This window comes from Herpailurus yagouaroundi, unplaced genomic scaffold, assembly GCF_014898765.1.
Source record: "Herpailurus yagouaroundi ecotype Mexico unplaced genomic scaffold, PumYag 141, whole genome shotgun sequence".
Classification (NCBI taxonomy): Eukaryota; Metazoa; Chordata; class Mammalia; order Carnivora; family Felidae; genus Herpailurus; species Herpailurus yagouaroundi.
This window is the reverse complement of record NW_024412396.1, coordinates 35,394,278-35,411,775: the sequence shown is the minus strand read 5'-3', so window position 1 is coordinate 35,411,775 and position 17,498 is coordinate 35,394,278. Positions and strand designations below refer to the sequence as shown.

Here is a 17,498-nt window from a genome sequence, read left to right as displayed (position 1 = left end):
TATCAGTATCATTTAAGGCACTGAAATAAAAATCCGTAAAATCTTGTTTTTCAAACTGGTTATTGTTTCTGCTGACACTGTCCTCTTGCTTGGTGATGCGCCTAGACAGCTGTGACCAATGGATGGTAGGGGAAGAGGCTATGTGCAGAAATAGCCAATAAATTTCTTCAGAGCTCTAGGAGACGTATTCCCTGGAAAATTCAGCATGAATCTAGCCAAGTATGTTTAATCCCCTAAGGCAAAGCTGAACTTGTTTAGACTCTTAAGCAATCACTTTTTGAATCTGCAGCTCAGAATAAAGCCGTTCATGAACATCACCACTCGTTCCTAAACTTAATCACACAGAGACACACATTTCTTATTATGGTTCACTAATTCTAAAGAAAGATGTATGTATTTACTCTTTTAACAATCTTGGAGAGGGTGAAACATCTGAATCAAGACGGACTACATTAAGTCTCTCCCTAGTAGAGCTGGGAGATTTATGAAAAGTCAAGAAAATTAAATCGGAATTTCCTTTCCCAGTATAAGGACCATTACCTTCCTCTCAAAACAGAGGTGACATACTCTTTTCTGCATGTGATGCAATTAGATTTGATTCTAAGACTGTGTTTGTTGTACTGAGAAAACTGAGGATATGTAGATGGACGTGTCGCTGTAATGTGACTTTTCAACATAATTTATATAAAGTTGAAAGTTTTCAAGCTTCACATGTAGGAAGAAGGCTTGGTTTGCAGCTTTTTGTAGAAAAAGAAGCTACGCCCACCTTTCTAAAGATGGCTGCTAGGCTAAACATCTAGCGTGCACCTTGGTCTACACAGCCCAGGCTTGTGGTAGCCTCCTGGGGTGCTCTATGCACTTACCAAATCCCTGCTCACTTGAGAGGTGGGCAAAAGACAAAGTGTGTGCTGGCAGAGGATGTTCTGATGAAGGCTACTAAGCTGTACATTGGAACATGCAAGTCTGAGAAAGATGGACAAACCAAGCACAGAAATCATTCTTGGCTGGGAGTCTGGAACCAAGCTCCTGTTTGAGACATTTCACTGGTGTGAAGTCAATAAGCCAGTTGGCTAAGCACGCTGCACTTCACCTCCCATCTTCCTCCTTGACAGCGCAGAGGAGAAGCCACATACAAAGGAGGGCCAGGTCCTTCTCGAACCTGTTGGGCTGTACTTTTATTACACTGTTTTTCACTCTTTAAAAGCCAACCGATCACTCAGGGGTCCTTTCAAGAACAAAGCATTCTTGTGAAGAGGCTTACGTAAAGTAACTGAACTTGTTCCACAAACGGCTCCGCAGACCAGTAAGTGCTGCAGTTCTCGACCTGGACAGTTCATCAGACTCTGGAGGCATTAACGGAAACAGATGCCTGCCCCACCTCAGAAAAGTTGGAGGCGGGGTGGGGGTGGGGGAGGGTGGGATCACCAGGCCTCTGGTACTTGCCAAAGGGTTTTAAAAACTGAATTAGTGAGAGGCAAATTAGAAAGGAATCTGTGAGCTCAGACTGATAGGTTTAAATTCCAGCTCTACTGTTTCCTAATTAGATGACCTTGGGCAAGGTAACCTTTCTCCAAGTCCTGACTCCTTATCTATCAACAGCACTTATAGCACCGGGTGCTTATAAGGATTTAAAACAACATATAAAGTGCCTGTTATACTGCCTGTCACATGCTTCACACTCAATGGCAGTAGGTGCTGTTGATGCCGAAGACAATGGATGATAACAATGTGGATAATGCCCCTCCAACAAATCTCTAAGCTAGAGAGCTCGAGTCCAGCTGCCAGGCCATGAAAGGATATGGAAGAGCTGTATGTGTTTCCAGTCCCCAGGGACAATGTCTCGGGATTTCTGCTGGGTGTCATTGGGACTTCTCCAATACAGTTATCAGAGAGATCAGCCAGAACTATAGGAGGAGGTGGTGGCAACACATTTGGTGAGAAAGACAGAAAATTCAGCATAGGGTTTTTGGTCTCATCAGAACTCCTTGTTCTTTACATATGCAGGAGTTCTAAGGTCTTGTTGACTCATGAGCTGTTACTGCTTTTTGCCTTTAACCCTAGACAGATGCCAGCTCTGTTCTGAAAGGAGCATTAGAAAGCTTTGTTAGTTGTTAAACACAAAGAATAGCCAAGTGACTGACGATTTAATTGCCTTGAGACACTCTTGGAGAGGACTTCGGATTAGGAAACAAATATAATTAAAATGTAGATGACTCATGAATGTAGCAAAAGGTTGTCCAAGGAGCTGGCCAAGGGAGAAAGGAGGCTCTTAAAGAAGTGCCTCATATTGGCACATCACAGACCTTCTAGTGCAGGAAATGAGCCAGGCTGACTCCATACAAGGCATGGATTAAGTCACTAAAGGACAAATTAACCTAACTGCCCCCAAAATTTGAAGGAAAGAAAATGCCATGGTATTTAGTACTTCTCCATTGATAGAAGTGAATTCATTAACGAAGAAGCAACTTCCCTTGTTACATCAAACAATGCTGACTTAATTAGAAAGAAAGACAGCCTGCCCACAGCTCTTTTTTTCCCCCCACTCTAACAGCCAGGAACAAGAATTGAGAATACAATCTTCACACTAAGGAAATGTAAGTGGCTCTAAATTATTACTGCTTAGGTGATACACAGAAAATCCCTGATGGTCACCACAAGCCTTGCATTCTGCTAACATATTCATACAAATGCTGAGATCACCCTTTTCTCATTTCTGCCACTGTGCAAGATGCCTTATCCTGGATGGCTGTGGAGATTATTTTCTGCTTTTAGACTAGAAATCCTCAGGGCAAAAGCTTAGCAGTTTCTTCTATAATTTATACAGCCCCGTTCACATTTACCAGGCTGTTTATTATTCATTGTGCAACAGCAGAAGTATCTTCAAAGGAAAAACTAGAAAAGAGGAAGTTACTAAAAGTGAAGCCCTCTGAAAGTTTAGTAAAAGTGGGAGTGATTCATATATTCTAGCCAGTTTTTAACGTTTGCAGCAGAAGCAGCAGCAAAATATTAGACAATGTTTTTCAAAATGTCTGCCCTAAGTCTTAAGAAGCTAACTCTCCAAAAAGGCTCAGCGGGAGGAGGAAAGGAAGAGGTAGAGGAAAGTATTTGTCATGGAAGCTATCATTTTGCTTGGATATTATAAACTCAACGTTGAATCTAACAGAGTGACTCTTAAAATCACGAGACTGTTCCGCTGTGGGCAATCTCCGGTTTTTATCAACATGAGCAGGATTTGAGCTGCTAACACTCAGAGGTTGACGACTTGTTTTCTGCTGCGTATCTTAGCTGGGATCGATAGGTGCCCTTCAAGCTGCTCAGAACGCTGATATTACAGAGACGTCCATGTGATAAAGGTGCGTATTTCAGATACTGAGAATGGATTTCCAGCAATTATTTAACCAAAGATTTCCCACGGACATCTCGGCATAATTATTGTGCCTCTTCATTCAACCACCTATTCCATAGACTCCTTTTGTTAATTTAACAGAGTAAAAGAGTACCTGGCTGCCCTGTGAAATCAAGAGTCCAGGGACTTAGTAGGCAAGTCCTCAGTGAAAAGAGAATGGGAGAAGAGAGAAGGAATAGTTTCATTGCATTACCTTTAAGTGGTATTAACTTGTACAATAGTGCTGCTATGACAAAGCTCCAAATGGTCAGTAAGAGCAATTGCAAGTTAAAGTTGAACATAAGCCAGAGTTAAGATTACATTTCCTCTTATAACATTAAACTCACTTGTATTTTAGTGTGTGCTGATTTTATGTAAAACATATTGGAAAAAAATCATTTTGCCAAGTACCACTTCTGCCCTCCTCTCCCCCGCCCCCTGCAGCCGCCACCAACACTGAGTGTTTGGAATGGAGTTTGGAAAGATGATGACATTTGGTAGTTCTTACTCAAGAGAATTTCCGGCGCAATTGTGTGACAAATTTGCATTTTACATTGTGCCACTGAACAGAAAGTATACCTACAGCAGCCATGGAATTGAGCTGATCAATGTAGAATTCAGGCCAACTTGTCGCTCCCTTGTTTTCTTCCTGGTCCTAGATAGAAAGGAAAAAAAAGTAACACACAGCCAGATATGTACACACAATGGCCATGAGCACATCTGACTTTCACAGCATCTAGGCAGTGGCCTACACAGAAGACATTAGAAGACAATGAGATCGAAGAGATCTGTCTTCAAATGTTGGCTTTAATCAGCTGACTGTCCACTTGGCTAGACACAAGACAGTGCGAAAGTCAGAGTTAGGGGTGACAAGGGGACATTTTCTGAACCATGCATCAAGAGAAATTCACTATTTTATCACTTTTGTAGCGTATATTTTTTAAAACCTGTAGAACAAAGGGCATAAAACACTGTGTTAGTTTCAGGTGTACAACATAGTAATGCGACATTTATAAACAACACGGAATGGCAACCACAGTAAGTCTAGTTACCATCTGTCACCACAAAAGTTGTTACGGTGTTATTGACTGTAGGAGGATTTAAGTGGGAACTCATCCACACCATGTTATGATACTGCTTTCCTTCGGGGACACAATAGTACTGGGAAGGGCACAGTGTGTTTTGTGAGGACAAAGGATCTCACAAAGGATCTCTGTGTCACACTGAGGACAGTATTGCTCAATTATATGTCTGGATGAAATCCACAAAAGAAGGAAAGTTGTCTTAAAAAATGACCACAGGATTTGGCCAGCTGTTAATTAAACTTTTTTAGTTAGTTTATTCAGACTCCAGAAGACAGTAAAAATTTTGAAGGGTTTCATTTGATGTAACCAAAACTAGGTACTGCTTCAGATGAGAAGGTAGAACAAAGCCGGACAGTGGATGGAAAGTAGTAAAATGAACACACATTACTCATCTTACAAAACAGGGTGACATGAAGCCAGCACCAGGGCCCTCAGGGCTTCTGTGGATGGCAGCTCCCTGCCAGCCTGAACCCTCACCTCCCCCCAAAATTAGGGGGCTGTGGCTTCGGCTCCACGGCAACACTGAGTTCATCAGAAGACGGCATTGGAGTTGGGGCTTTCCAGGCATGTCTGCAGACCTATGTGGCTGTAAGTCATTTGAGTGATCAAACTGACTCAGAGGGCAATTTCAGTCTTTAGCTTCACATTCAGAGAGCACCTTGGTACAACTGCTATTCCCTGTCCCCTTGGGGAAGGTGCTGGGCCAGGTACATTGCTACAAGACAATGAAGTAGTCACTACCCATTAACTGATGTCAAGAATCTCAGTCCTTGAGATAGCAGTTTCAAGGTGGGACTTTTCATTTCAGTCCTATACTTTATCTCAAAAACACTTTTTCTAAGCAAATCTTTTGAGGCAGGTCTATGGGGTGAGATAAAAGAAATGTCATTTCAAAATTATTCTTTTTTTTAAGTGTATTTATTTGAGAGAGAGAGAGAGAGAGAGAGAGAAAGAAAATCTCAAGCTGGCTCTGCGAGGTTAGTGCAAGAGGGCCTCGTGGGGCTCAAACCGGCAAAACCGTGAGATTATGACCTGAGCCGAAATCAAGAGTTGGATGCTTACCCAAATGAGCCACCCAGGCGCCGCCCCCGCCCCCCCCCCCCCCCGCCCGTGCTTTTAAAAAATGTTTATTTGTTTTTGAGAAGGGGAAGGGACAGAGAGAGAGGGGGACAGAAGATCCGAAGCAGGCTCTGGGCTGACAGAAGAGAGTCCAATGTGGGGCTTGAACTCGAGAACTGTGAGATCATGAGCTGAGCGTAAGTCAGAGGCTTAACAACTGAGTCACCCAGGTGCCTCTCAAAACCAATCTTTAAGTAGTCACAAAAAGAAGGCAAAGTAATCAGTGCTTACGGTGCCTTAAAGGCTGGCAGTAAAGAATATCGGAACTCATCTGGAGACCGAACAAGCCAGATGATGGGGACAAAGGCTATAGCAGCAGCTTTGAAGTTAGACTGTATTACACTTGCACGGTTTTAAAAAGCTTAAGAAACCTGATGAGTTTTTAGAACAGTCCTTGACTATTATTTAACATGTTAACAAAATAGTTACAATGGCAGTGTAAATGCTGAACCTTCTCTCCTCCTAAAATGGAGAATTAAAGTTAGCAAAACCCCAGTTACCAGTGCATTCAGCAAGCCAAAACCCACAGTGATAGCCAACGGTATTTGAACCTATAAAATGAAATAGAAGGTGCCAGGTCTTTCTAGTCCCTCAAACTAGGGCAAATGTCCAAAACTACAACAAAATTCTGTCCCCTGTCTGGGGTCCCACGAGAGCCCATCTGTTGTAAGCTTAATAGTCGCAGTTAACAGAGCAGGACACCATTTTAGAAGCTGAAGATTAGCATAGGGAGAGAAATCTTTACACTTTGGAAATGCTTTAATAATGTAAACATATTAAGAGTAGACCTAGATACTGTAGTCAAAATAGGGGGAAGACAGCTTCATTTTTATTTCACATGCCTCAGTGCTGAGAAAATCAAATGAGCTAACGTATATAAAAGCTTCTCGTAAAAGTACTGTTATCACTATATTCCTGGGGGTGATCCTCAGAGTTCTTCATTTTGGCAACGTGTCTCCAGTTTCCTCTGTGCGATCCTGGTTCTTCTACACAGATGTGTGCTCCAGGAGCCAAGTGAAACACATCTGCGAATCAACTCTCTGTTCCTATGTCGTGCGGCTGCTGTTATGCAGAGACACAGGCCGGGAAGAGATGCATGCAATTGTTCTCGGGAGTCCCCCCCCCCCCCAAAAGAGCACGGGACACTGAGACACGCCGAGGGGAAGACTGTCTCCTAAGAAGTCCGTGAAAGAAACTGCTGATGAAAGTACATGTCTGATGTTCCTGGGAAGCAACTGGGTCCTAGGTGTTACCAGCCTCTGACATGTGTTCTTTGAACCACCTGCCTCCCTTCTTTTTTATTTGTTATGGAGAAACAAGTGGAAAAATAAACAAGATTGCATAAATTGTCTCAGCTGTAAGGGAAGCAGCAGCAGTAATGACACATGCACAGCCTATTGTGTCAAAAACCGTTCTACACACTGTGCTCTTCATGTGATCTACTGGGTGGGGCAGGAAGTCACCGCACTCATTTTAGTGAGAAGGAAACAGGGGCAAAGAGAAGACGGGTGAGTTGCCAAAGGTCCCCCCACTAGAAAGTCAGGGCCAGTGAGAAAGAACCAGGGCAACCTCTTTCCTAAGCATAGACCTCAGATTAATCACAAGCAATACATACTGAGTGAGAAACTGGCCTTTCACTCTTAACCACCTTATTGTATGAGAAACTCAAACATGGTTAGTGGCCAGAAATGACTGCTTTCCCCCAAATCTTTATTGCTATTTTTGCTATATTCAACATTTCTGAATATCACCCTCATTCTGAACATTATTCTAAGGTCTGATGTCCTGCTTGGATTAGCTCTGATCCCTCTCTCTAGACTTTTTCTGCGGGAACTCTTTGGCCCCTTTATCAATGCCTTATCTATTTAGATGCATGCATACAGACAGCACTTATGAAGCTTTCCCCTAACTTGTTCTCCTGTTCCATCATCCACCAGTCTAACAGCCGCCTTCATGGGGATTTCTCAAGACTGCGTGAAGATGAGCTGTGATAGCACAGAGCAGTTCTGGACACTGGAATTGCAAACAAATCCCTCCTTAAACCATATACATCTAACACTGCTTTTGATTACTGCCTTGACTGATCCCATTAGAAATTTTCTCTAATAAGCGAGTTATTGGTTTCATTCTATATTCTTTTAAAAAGTTCTATTTTCCCCTTTTAAAACAGATTGTGGGTATGATGCGCCTGGGTGACTCATTTGTTTAAGTGTCAGACTTCAGGTCATGATCTCATGGTTCGTGGGTTCGAGCTCTGCGTCAGGCTCTGTGCTGACAGCTTACAGCCTGGGGCCTGCTTCAGATTTTCTGTCTCCCTCTCTCTTTGTCCCTCCCCCACTCACACTCGCTCTCTCTCTCTCTCTCTCTCAAGAAATGAATAAACATTAAAAATTTTTTTTAATTAAAAAATTAAAATATTGTGGGTAGCACTTAATGACACCTAGAGAAGGTTTGCCCCACGAGAATACAAATTCTAGCAATCACATTAAATCCTTTTTTATTCTACCCATAGAATGGATAATTTATATTAAAATCTAGTTTTGATTCCTTTTCAAAGTGTTACAAACATTTAGGCTTATATGCCTATCTTTAGGTCTATTAAATAATTAGCACTAAATTGATATCAACATTTTATGTTAGTAATCATCAGAAAATTTAACATTTAGATAATACTTGCAAACATCACTTATTTTCAGAGCGATGGTATGGTGGGAAAATGCCCAGATCGGCCATCTGAAGATGAGATCCCAAAACCTACTTTTTGGTGTACTTAATCAGTATTTCTTGGCAAGTTTAATTATCTCTGGGCCTCATTTTTCTCTCTCCAAATCAAGAGGGTAAGACAAGACTGTTTCTAAAGTCCCCATAAGCTGTAAGATTCTATGGAATTCTGATAATGGTCACAGAAAACCAGAGTGTACTGTACTCAGGTTGAGGGCCCAATTTCTTAAAACAAATCATTTTTTAAAATTTATGTTGTTCAGTGACCCAATTATTTAAAACACTTAACTTTCAACAGCTACTTCTTGTATAAGGTAATTGACCGGGGGTCGGGGGTGGGGTGCCCAACACTAGTTTTACTATTTCTTTAATCCAACTCACTGTGTTTCCTTGGTAGGTTGACACCATGAATTAGAGGACATTGACAGACAAGACCTGCCGGAGGGACACCCCGAGCTTTGCTTTCTGCCTGACTAGCATTAAACTCTTTTCTTGTTATCTACTTTTCTTCCATTGTCAAAACAAAACAAAAACCCTTTTGCTAGAAAACGAAACTGGTATGGCACAAGGGACAGTCAAGAAATTGACGTTTTTAAAAAACCAGGCTTTAATTAACCAACTCATTTAGAAGATAAAAAAAACACACACACACATCGGTTTTCTAACTTGGCCTCCTTTTCAACTGGTACAATTTTTTATTCCAAATCTCTGGTCAGTGGCTAGTGAAAAAAATTCTAAGAGGGCCTCCCCGATTCTCTTAAAAGGCCTAAGAGTACATTTATTTTTCTCCACATCACTTTGCCCCACTTTGCCTCCACATCACTTTGCAGAATAAATTTTGCATTATTTCTTTGTACTCTTCCTGAGGTAAACATTCACAGCTATGTCCCAGACTTCTGTCTCTCATTTTGTGAATCATCTCTACCAATCCAAGCTGGCTGTGTTCGTCTTCCATCACCAACAGAAATATATTCGAATCTTCAGCCGCTTACTACTTATGGTGATGTATAGGCAGGCAAGTTAAGTAACCTTCCTATATGACTCCGTTTTAGTTAAGTAACCTTCCTGTATGACTCAGTTTTAGCTTCCTTATCTGTAAAATGGGTGCCTACTCCGCAGGGTCATTGTGAAGATTCAATAGGTTATTACAAGTAAAGGAAGCACCGAGAACAGTACACACAGAACATGCTTAATAAATGTTAGCTAGGATGATAAGGATACTGTTCCAAAATCTCCAGCTATGACCATTCTTTTTTTTTTTTAATGTTTTATTCATTCAGAGAAAGAAAGTGCATACAAGCACATGTGTGAGCAAGGGGGAGGAGCAGAGGAACATGGAAAGGGGGAGGAGCAGAGAGAGGGGGAGAGAATCCCAGGCAGGCTCCACGCTGTGAATGTGCTGCAGCTGTGGCCATTCTAAGTCCTATGTTATGTAAAAATCGGACCAACCAGTTCGGAGGGACATTTGGCAGTAATTGTTCAAACTGAAAACCACACACACAGCCTTTGACCCTCCTTTAAGTCTACTTTCAGGAAGTCAGCCCACAATTGTATATTTATACTGCATAGATATATACTACAAAGATCTTTTTCACCGCAGTGCTGTTTGAATCAGCCAAATAACAAAGCGAACAAATATATGGAAAGGGAGATGGGTGAATAAATTACTTTGTGGCAGTAACACAGAATGAAGTAGAATTATGTAATGACATTCAAAATGGCCAAATGTAGTATGGGGAGGGGGGAGGATGCCTCAGAATATGATTTCTCATCTGTAGAAAAAACATGTACACTTAACATACAAACATTTCTGGAAATATATACAGGAAAATTGAACAATGGCTACCTCTGGGTAGCAATAAGAAAGGTCTTTCACTTATAAACTGTTGTATAATTTAAACTTCTATTTTGCCGAGTACATGCACTATCTTTCACAGTTAAAATAGAAGCGCTAAAGCTCTGTATGTTCTGTTAAGACAAGTGCTTTTTAAGATGTTCTATGTAACATGAAATGCATCATCAAGTCAACAAGATCCCGTGACATTTGGGATGTCTCTGTTCTCTACACCTGGGGCACCACCTTGCTCCCCACAGCAAATAAATCATTGTTGCACTCTACGTGAACTAATTTGGATATAAATTAATAAAATTAAAAGAAAAAAGAAATCAAAGAGCAAAATTAAAAACAAAAAAAAAATTAAATAAAATTTCCTTTATAAGACAAAGAAATAAAATAAAAAAATAAAAACATTTTGCTACTGTCTTCTCACGGGATTTTCTATTTCTAAAACACACTACAACCCTAATATCAAATGTTTATGCAAAGAAATTTTATGATTTGGACTAAGACTTATGTACTCGAAGGATATTAAAATTTTTGAAATTTCCACACTTTAATTTTTGGGTGGCAAACAATTTCTTAGTAGCGCCTAAAGTCTTTCAGTGAGACTCAAAGCACAGTTTGAAAATTAAGTCTTTAAGAATGACTTCTTTTGAAATTACCACAGGGCAAATTTTTAATAGGATCATTTTCCAAGTAATAATATGTAAGAACTGGTAGAGTTTTTCTTCAGTTTCGGATGCTGTTAGTAAGACCCAAAAGAGGCTGTACAAAGGGCAATTAATTGCAAAGGACGTGTTTTGTGGTTGTTCACGAGACCACAAATCACAGGCTGAAGAATATGCACTTGGCCAACTAAAGCCATAAATCTCCACGTTCACTGTTACAAACCCCTGAGATTCTTAGAGAATACTTGTGAAAGACACATTCTTTCACTGACTATATTGGCTAAAAATCCTCTAACAACATATACGAGTACCATCGACTCAACGATGGGAGAGACATATTAAGATTTAACTAAATGAACTTCAACAGCAGAAAGGCATTGTTTCGGTATGATACAGAGTAGAGTTCATTCTGGTCATTTTTATCATAGGTAAAGGTAACTAAATACTAATCAAAGCTTGTTCCACTTATAAAGAAGACACTACTAGAAAACATGTTAACTGTGATTATATGTAGGGTCAAGAAATCCTATCCCTTGTTAATAATCAAAATAGTTACCTGTTGCATTAAATTGTCATTACTATTTTGGATGTCGTGGACCCAGCCCCATATACTGATGAATGAAACAGGTGTTAAATAAATTTACTCTACACCTAGAATTTTTACAGAATACTAAGGAGAAAGGGGCAGACAGGCCAAGATATTTTATCCTATTAGGTATGACTCCCCAATGTGTATGTCCTCTAATAAGCTCAAGTGAACGACTGGAAACAGGTCCGAGGAACAGGGAAGGAAGAGCAGGTGGGATGGAAGGTGGAAAGTACTGTGTGGAAGACCTTGCTAATAACTTCTGCCAACTTTCCTTCCTGACTCAGTAACAGTGTAATCAGCATCCTCTCCTGAGACGGTCACGGTGGAATAACCTGACAGACCAGGCGCTGGCCAGCTTCTTCCGTAAAGGCCCCCATAACAAAGATTTCAGGCTTCGGGGACCACGGCGTCTGTTGCGACCACTCGGTTCTGCCACTGTACGGTGTGAGAGCAGCTCCAACTATGCTCGGGTGAAGGAGCACTGCCCTGTGTCAGTAACGCTTTATTTACAAAAACAGTTAAGTGGCTAGATTTGGCCCACGGGCCATAGTTTGTCACCCCCTGTGCTAGAATAAGCCTGGCTCTCAAGAGGGCAGGGGTGCATCACCGTTCCAAGTTGGTCATCAATGATTTTCCAGGTTTTCTCCTCTCCTTCAAGGCACTCCATCTGCAGTGAACCCCGGCTCTAAGTTAGGATCAGCTCCTCAAGTATGGGGAATTCGCCCAGGAACTGGCACTGTTGTCTAGCGAAGAGGCAGGACCTGCCCTGCCTGAAAAGTCCACCTTCTTACCAAGCTCACTATACCTTGAAAGTGGTTTAATCCTCATTTTTTTTTTTAATTTTTTTATTCAACGTTTTATTTATTTTTGGGACAGAGAGAGACAGAGCATGAACGGGGGAGGGGCAGAGAGAGAGGGAGACACAGAATCGGAAACAGGCTCCAGGCTCTGAGCCATCAGCCCAGAGCCTGACGCGGGGCTCGAACCCACGGACCGCGAGATCGTGACCTGGCTGAAGTCGGACGCTTAACCGACTGCGCCACCCAGGCGCCCCTTTAATCCTCATTTTTAAAACTGCGTGGCATCATTCGGTCTTTTAAATCCTGATTTTTTTTGCCTCCAAATCTTTCTGTCTTACTGTTCACTGCGAAGAGAAGAACCAGCAGGTCCACAAACCTGGGTTCCCGAGACTATTGCTTTCCTCAGTGCCTCCAACAGCCCTTCCCTGTAACCCCTATCAGTGGGGCTAAAACTACACCCCACATTTGAAACTTGCCAAAGGGAGGCAGTTGGTTTCAAAAAATAATTCTTATGTTGTCACATTTCAAGATAGTCATGTGGTCCCTGGGGCTGCCAATCCTGGTTACATTTTTGGCCACTGCCACAATTACACATTCAAGTGCATCTGCTGCCCAAATCCGGTTGGGCCCACATGAAGAATGATTACAGAACAGCGGCTTCTGCGTCTGGCAGGAAACCCAACACCTCCTCCTAAGCCTCAGAATGTCAGTCATTTTCTGGAAAGACTGGAGGGTGACTTGCAATAACAATGGCTTTCATATTTAGCACTTACAGCCATGTCTGAGCAGCAAATCCTCTTCCCCATTTTCTCCTGGTGCTGCAGAACATCTGTATGTTTTCTAAGGAAAGCCATCATAATTATACAGTGAGGCCTTTGACCCTAGAGACACCCGAGTCCAAGTTTCCCCTCACAGGGGTCCCTCGTATAAGGCCGCCAGCAGGTGACCGTATGTTCTCTGAGAGAAGGCTTCAAGGAGTCCAAGAACCATAACCCTCATTGACTGTTAGAAAATCCACCTTAGACTGAATTGACAGGTGTCTCCTCAAAACTTCAAGCACTTGTTGGCCTTAGTTTTGCCCTCAGGAACTGCATGGAAGAGTCTAATTTCTCCTCTGAGCAATAACTCTGCAAATATTCAAAACAAGTTGAATAAAATTATTATGTCCACCCAAAGTCTTCTCTATACCAAGCAAAAAATTCTCCACTGGCTGTATAGCATAAGTTTATCTTCAATCCATAAGTAAATCTCAAATTTTCCGTAAGTTTATCACACCCTCATGTCCACTGTTTGCAAAAATAACTCCAACAAATATATCTAGATCCCTATGAAAGGGATCTTCTCACATGCCAGTGATGCACAACTTAAGACAGTTTCTACTAGGAGGGCATCTGGAAGATTTCTGACCAAAATATCTCCCCAAGATGAAACAGAACAAGTTCTTGCTTTCTTGAATGTTCACAACAAATAACATTTATGATGTAGAATAAAAGATCCATGTCTCATGAAGCATAAACATGCATAGCTCCTGTCTTATTAAGTACACATATTGTAACAACATTGGCCATAAACTCAATAATAAAATAGGTCGTATTATTGTAAGATTGAGGATGCTTTATCTCTTAAACATCAATACAAGTTAACAGAATTAAAACTGGGTGAATAGAACCTAGGCTCATTAGCCAAGAAACTTTGTGGGAAGTTTAAGACCCATTTAGAGCACTGTTTTTCAAGTCTCTGGATTACACTTACATTGCCCTGCTTCTCTCCTGTACATCACCCTTTCAAACATCACAGGAGTTTCTTCCTTGAATGTATGTGAAGTTTAACACCTCTTTTGACCCCCAAGCTCTGCTCTTTCCCCTTCTCTGCTTTATGCATATATATATATATATATATATATCTGCAGATATGTAGATATATCAAGCTTACTAGAATCGATAAACAACGCACATCTTCCCAGAGAGCTTCCTGCTATCATATCCTGTACTCCAGTGTAAAACATTATTAAAGATCTCAGCTCGTTTAGAATAAGCTACCCCTTCTCAAACAATTCTTGGTGATGGACATTAAAAAGAAACTTATTGAGATAAGCACTGGGTGTCACCTGTAAGTGATGAATCACTAAATTGTATTCTTGAAATCATTATTACACTATATGTCAACTAACTGGGAGTTAAATAAAAAATAAGAGAAAATTTTATATTGATAGAGGATAATTTTAAAATCCTGGCATGAACTCATGTCAAAGATTTTGCTGAACTTATTAATAAATGCAGGAACTAATAGGATGTGACAACAGGTTCAAAAGAGAATCCAAAGAGCAAAGAGGTATATGATTATATATGTGTAAATAGATACAAAAATGATCAACAGGACATAATCGATTGCATTGCTACTAGTTTTTAACAAAAACAATTTTCGGATTTCTTAAACAGCTCAAAGGTAGTAACAAAGTGAAGATCACTCTGAAGAGTGCTATGGACAGAACAGTCGGTACATTCCCCCCACCCCCCACCTTAATATAATAACTACAATTTACCAGAATAACAGATACATGACTAGCACTTCCTGGTTGAAGAGGACACAACTACAGAGGTGTAATGTAGAAGCCAAGCTGTATGACTAACACCGCTCTAGGCTCCTCACACCTAAATTACCCAGATGCTTGGGCTTGCCCAAAGCTCTTGCTCAAGAACACCTAACCTATCCTGACCACTCGCCTCATCTCAATTCTGCCAGTTTCCCTTGCCTTGGCTGTGTGGCATGGATTCTATCTGTGTGTCACTGAGTTTCTGACTTGAAACCACTGAGACCACTCTACCCTGACCCCCTTAGACCCAGAGTTACGCCTAGTCTTCTATCCTCCCCAGAAATCTGTTGGATGAAAGAAAGCCTTACTCAACCGCTGGACCCGAATGCCATTTCAGAGTAACACATAACCTAACTCGAGAGCAGTGCTGACACTATACTGTAGAACACAGGACTTCTCAAGGGCAGGACAGGAGCAGAATCCCTCTGCTCATCATGCCCCAAAATTCACAGTGCTGAACTCCATCACTGGCTTCTCTTCTCATTCATTTACTCACCCAGTAAATATCTGTTGAGTTTTATAATGGCCGAGGCACTATTCTAGGTGTTAGAACACATGAATAAAAGAACAAAGCTACTGCTTTCCTTTTAGGGATCCATAAATACAGGATATAGGAGACTGGTGACAATATGCTTTCAAACCTTGGCACTGAGAGTTTCTAACAGCATCACAAACTTCTGACTACGGGTTCTCAGTTATGACAAGGATAGCTACAAAGAACTGTACCCATTTGTATACTTCACTCCCTTTTCTCATCATGACAGAAACAGTCCAGTACTATTAACTCTCTTGTATTTTCACTAATCTCCAGTCTTCATCAATGTGTCTTCTAACTTCAAAATATAAATCAAATGTAAGCATTCCTAAGCTCAACTGGGAAAAATGCTTTGAAACCTTTCTTCGTTGCACAAAATGTTGCATTAATATTTTTTAAATGTTTTGTAAATTTATTTTTGAGAGAGCGAGCACACGAGCACGAGCAGGGGAGGGACAGAGAGAGAGAGGAAGACACAGAATATGAAACAGGCTCCAGGCTCTGAGCTGTCAGCATAGATCCCGACGCAGGGCTCAAACTCACCATCTGTGAGATCATGACCTGAGCCAAGGTCGGGCGCTAAACTGACTGAGCCACCCAGGTGCCCCACATTAATATTTTTATGTCACAAACTTTACTTATACTGGTAAAAATGATCAAATATTTCTGAATGAGCTAAAATGAAACACTGCCCATTAAAAATTGGGCTTGTGCTACTTCTCAGCCATCTACCATTTTGTTCTCCCCCAAATCACAAACCCCAGAAAAGCAAGAGCAGCATGCCACTTTAAAGAGATCTAGTCCCTGTCCAAGGACGGCAGCAATAGAACAGACAGAAGACTAACAACATGACTCCAAGAATAAAGAGACCAACGGCATTTCTGAAAGAGCTAAGGGGCTCAGTCTGTTCTAACACCCTGTTCTTTCCTGAAAAAGCCTTGGCTGACTTTACAGAACCCAAATCTTAAAAGTTATATATATGCTACAGGATCCTGGGGGGGAAACACATTTAATGTGCTGATATATCTAAGAAAATAGCCACAATCCTTACCTAGAACTAAAAGCAGAGACTTTACAGTCCACTTCCTATCCTACAAGACATTTATTTCATTTATTTTAACAAGTCATTGCTCTGGCAAAGCACTTCACAGCATGGAACATGACTGGAGCCTAAAAATCTCAGTCAGTATAACTTCAACATCTGAAGCCAATTTTAGATGACAATTCCCCCTCATTTTCATGGCAAAGAGAAAGAAACATTCTCCAATTGTGATTTTCAGAAGTGATACAAGCCCACATTCCCCTGTTGCTTAGGACACAAAGGTATACAATGACATAAAACAAATTACTTCTATGTAGTGTGTTAAGAGTCAAGTCTTTGAGCCACATGCCACCATGGAGTGCTACAGATCCAGGTACAATTCAGTCCAGCTGGTTGGTAAATTAACATGTTCAGACACACATCACTAAACCCGTATGCAGTGTGGAAATCCAATCAGTGGTGTCAATGGCCTTTGTTGCCTCACATCTTGCTACCAGATTTGCTGCTACCAGACCAGCCTTTCAGAATGTCGTAAAGCAGGTTTTGATGTTCTGTAACCTGCTCTTGGGAAAACAATCAAAGTGTGTTTATGATTTGCAATATAATGCTTAACACGAGGCTATAAAGCGAGGGCTTTGGAAAACAGTAATTAAACTAAGAAGAGAATCAGGGGAAACAGTAAGCCCATAAAGGCATATTCCATTCAGAGAAGCATTCTCAGGACGACTGTGAAAAACGCTAGGACAGGATTAATTGTCCCCTGGAAGGGGAGTCATAACCGTATTTCTCATTTTAAGTGATCATTTACTTTAAGGGATACTATTGAATTAATGACAGAATTGTTGGCAGAAGAAATAAAAAAAGCATCAGTTGGAAGATGTCACCATCTAAGAAATGCCCAAATGTGAGGACATGGGGAAGTACATCTTAGAAACTGAGGAAGCATCACATGTTTTTCCTTACATAGGAAGACAGATAAAAGGATACAGATAAAAGGATCTGGAGACTGCTTAAGGCCCAAGTGTTGTTCCCGTACCGCGTTGAACAAGAGGATTTAAGACACTGTAATTTAAAGTTGGTATTCTTTAGTACACTTTCTACTGTAACCCATTTCTAGTTCC

General features: G+C 41.1%; 1 protein-coding gene across 4 annotated transcripts in view; it reads right to left on the bottom strand.

Moving 5' to 3' along the window:
• DAAM1 (dishevelled associated activator of morphogenesis 1) overlaps nt 1-17,498 on the bottom strand; it is a 176,150-nt gene that overhangs the window by 54,231 nt on the left and 104,421 nt on the right. For all 4 annotated transcript variants that reach the window (XR_005790927.1, XM_040477281.1, XM_040477283.1 and 1 more), the window contains one exon: nt 3,969-4,040. Coding sequence is in view for 3 of the 4 variants with exons in the window: in XM_040477281.1 (XP_040333215.1) it covers nt 3,969-4,040 (72 nt within the window). In the remaining variant the exon portion in view is untranslated. The remainder of the gene's footprint in view (nt 1-3,968; nt 4,041-17,498) is intronic.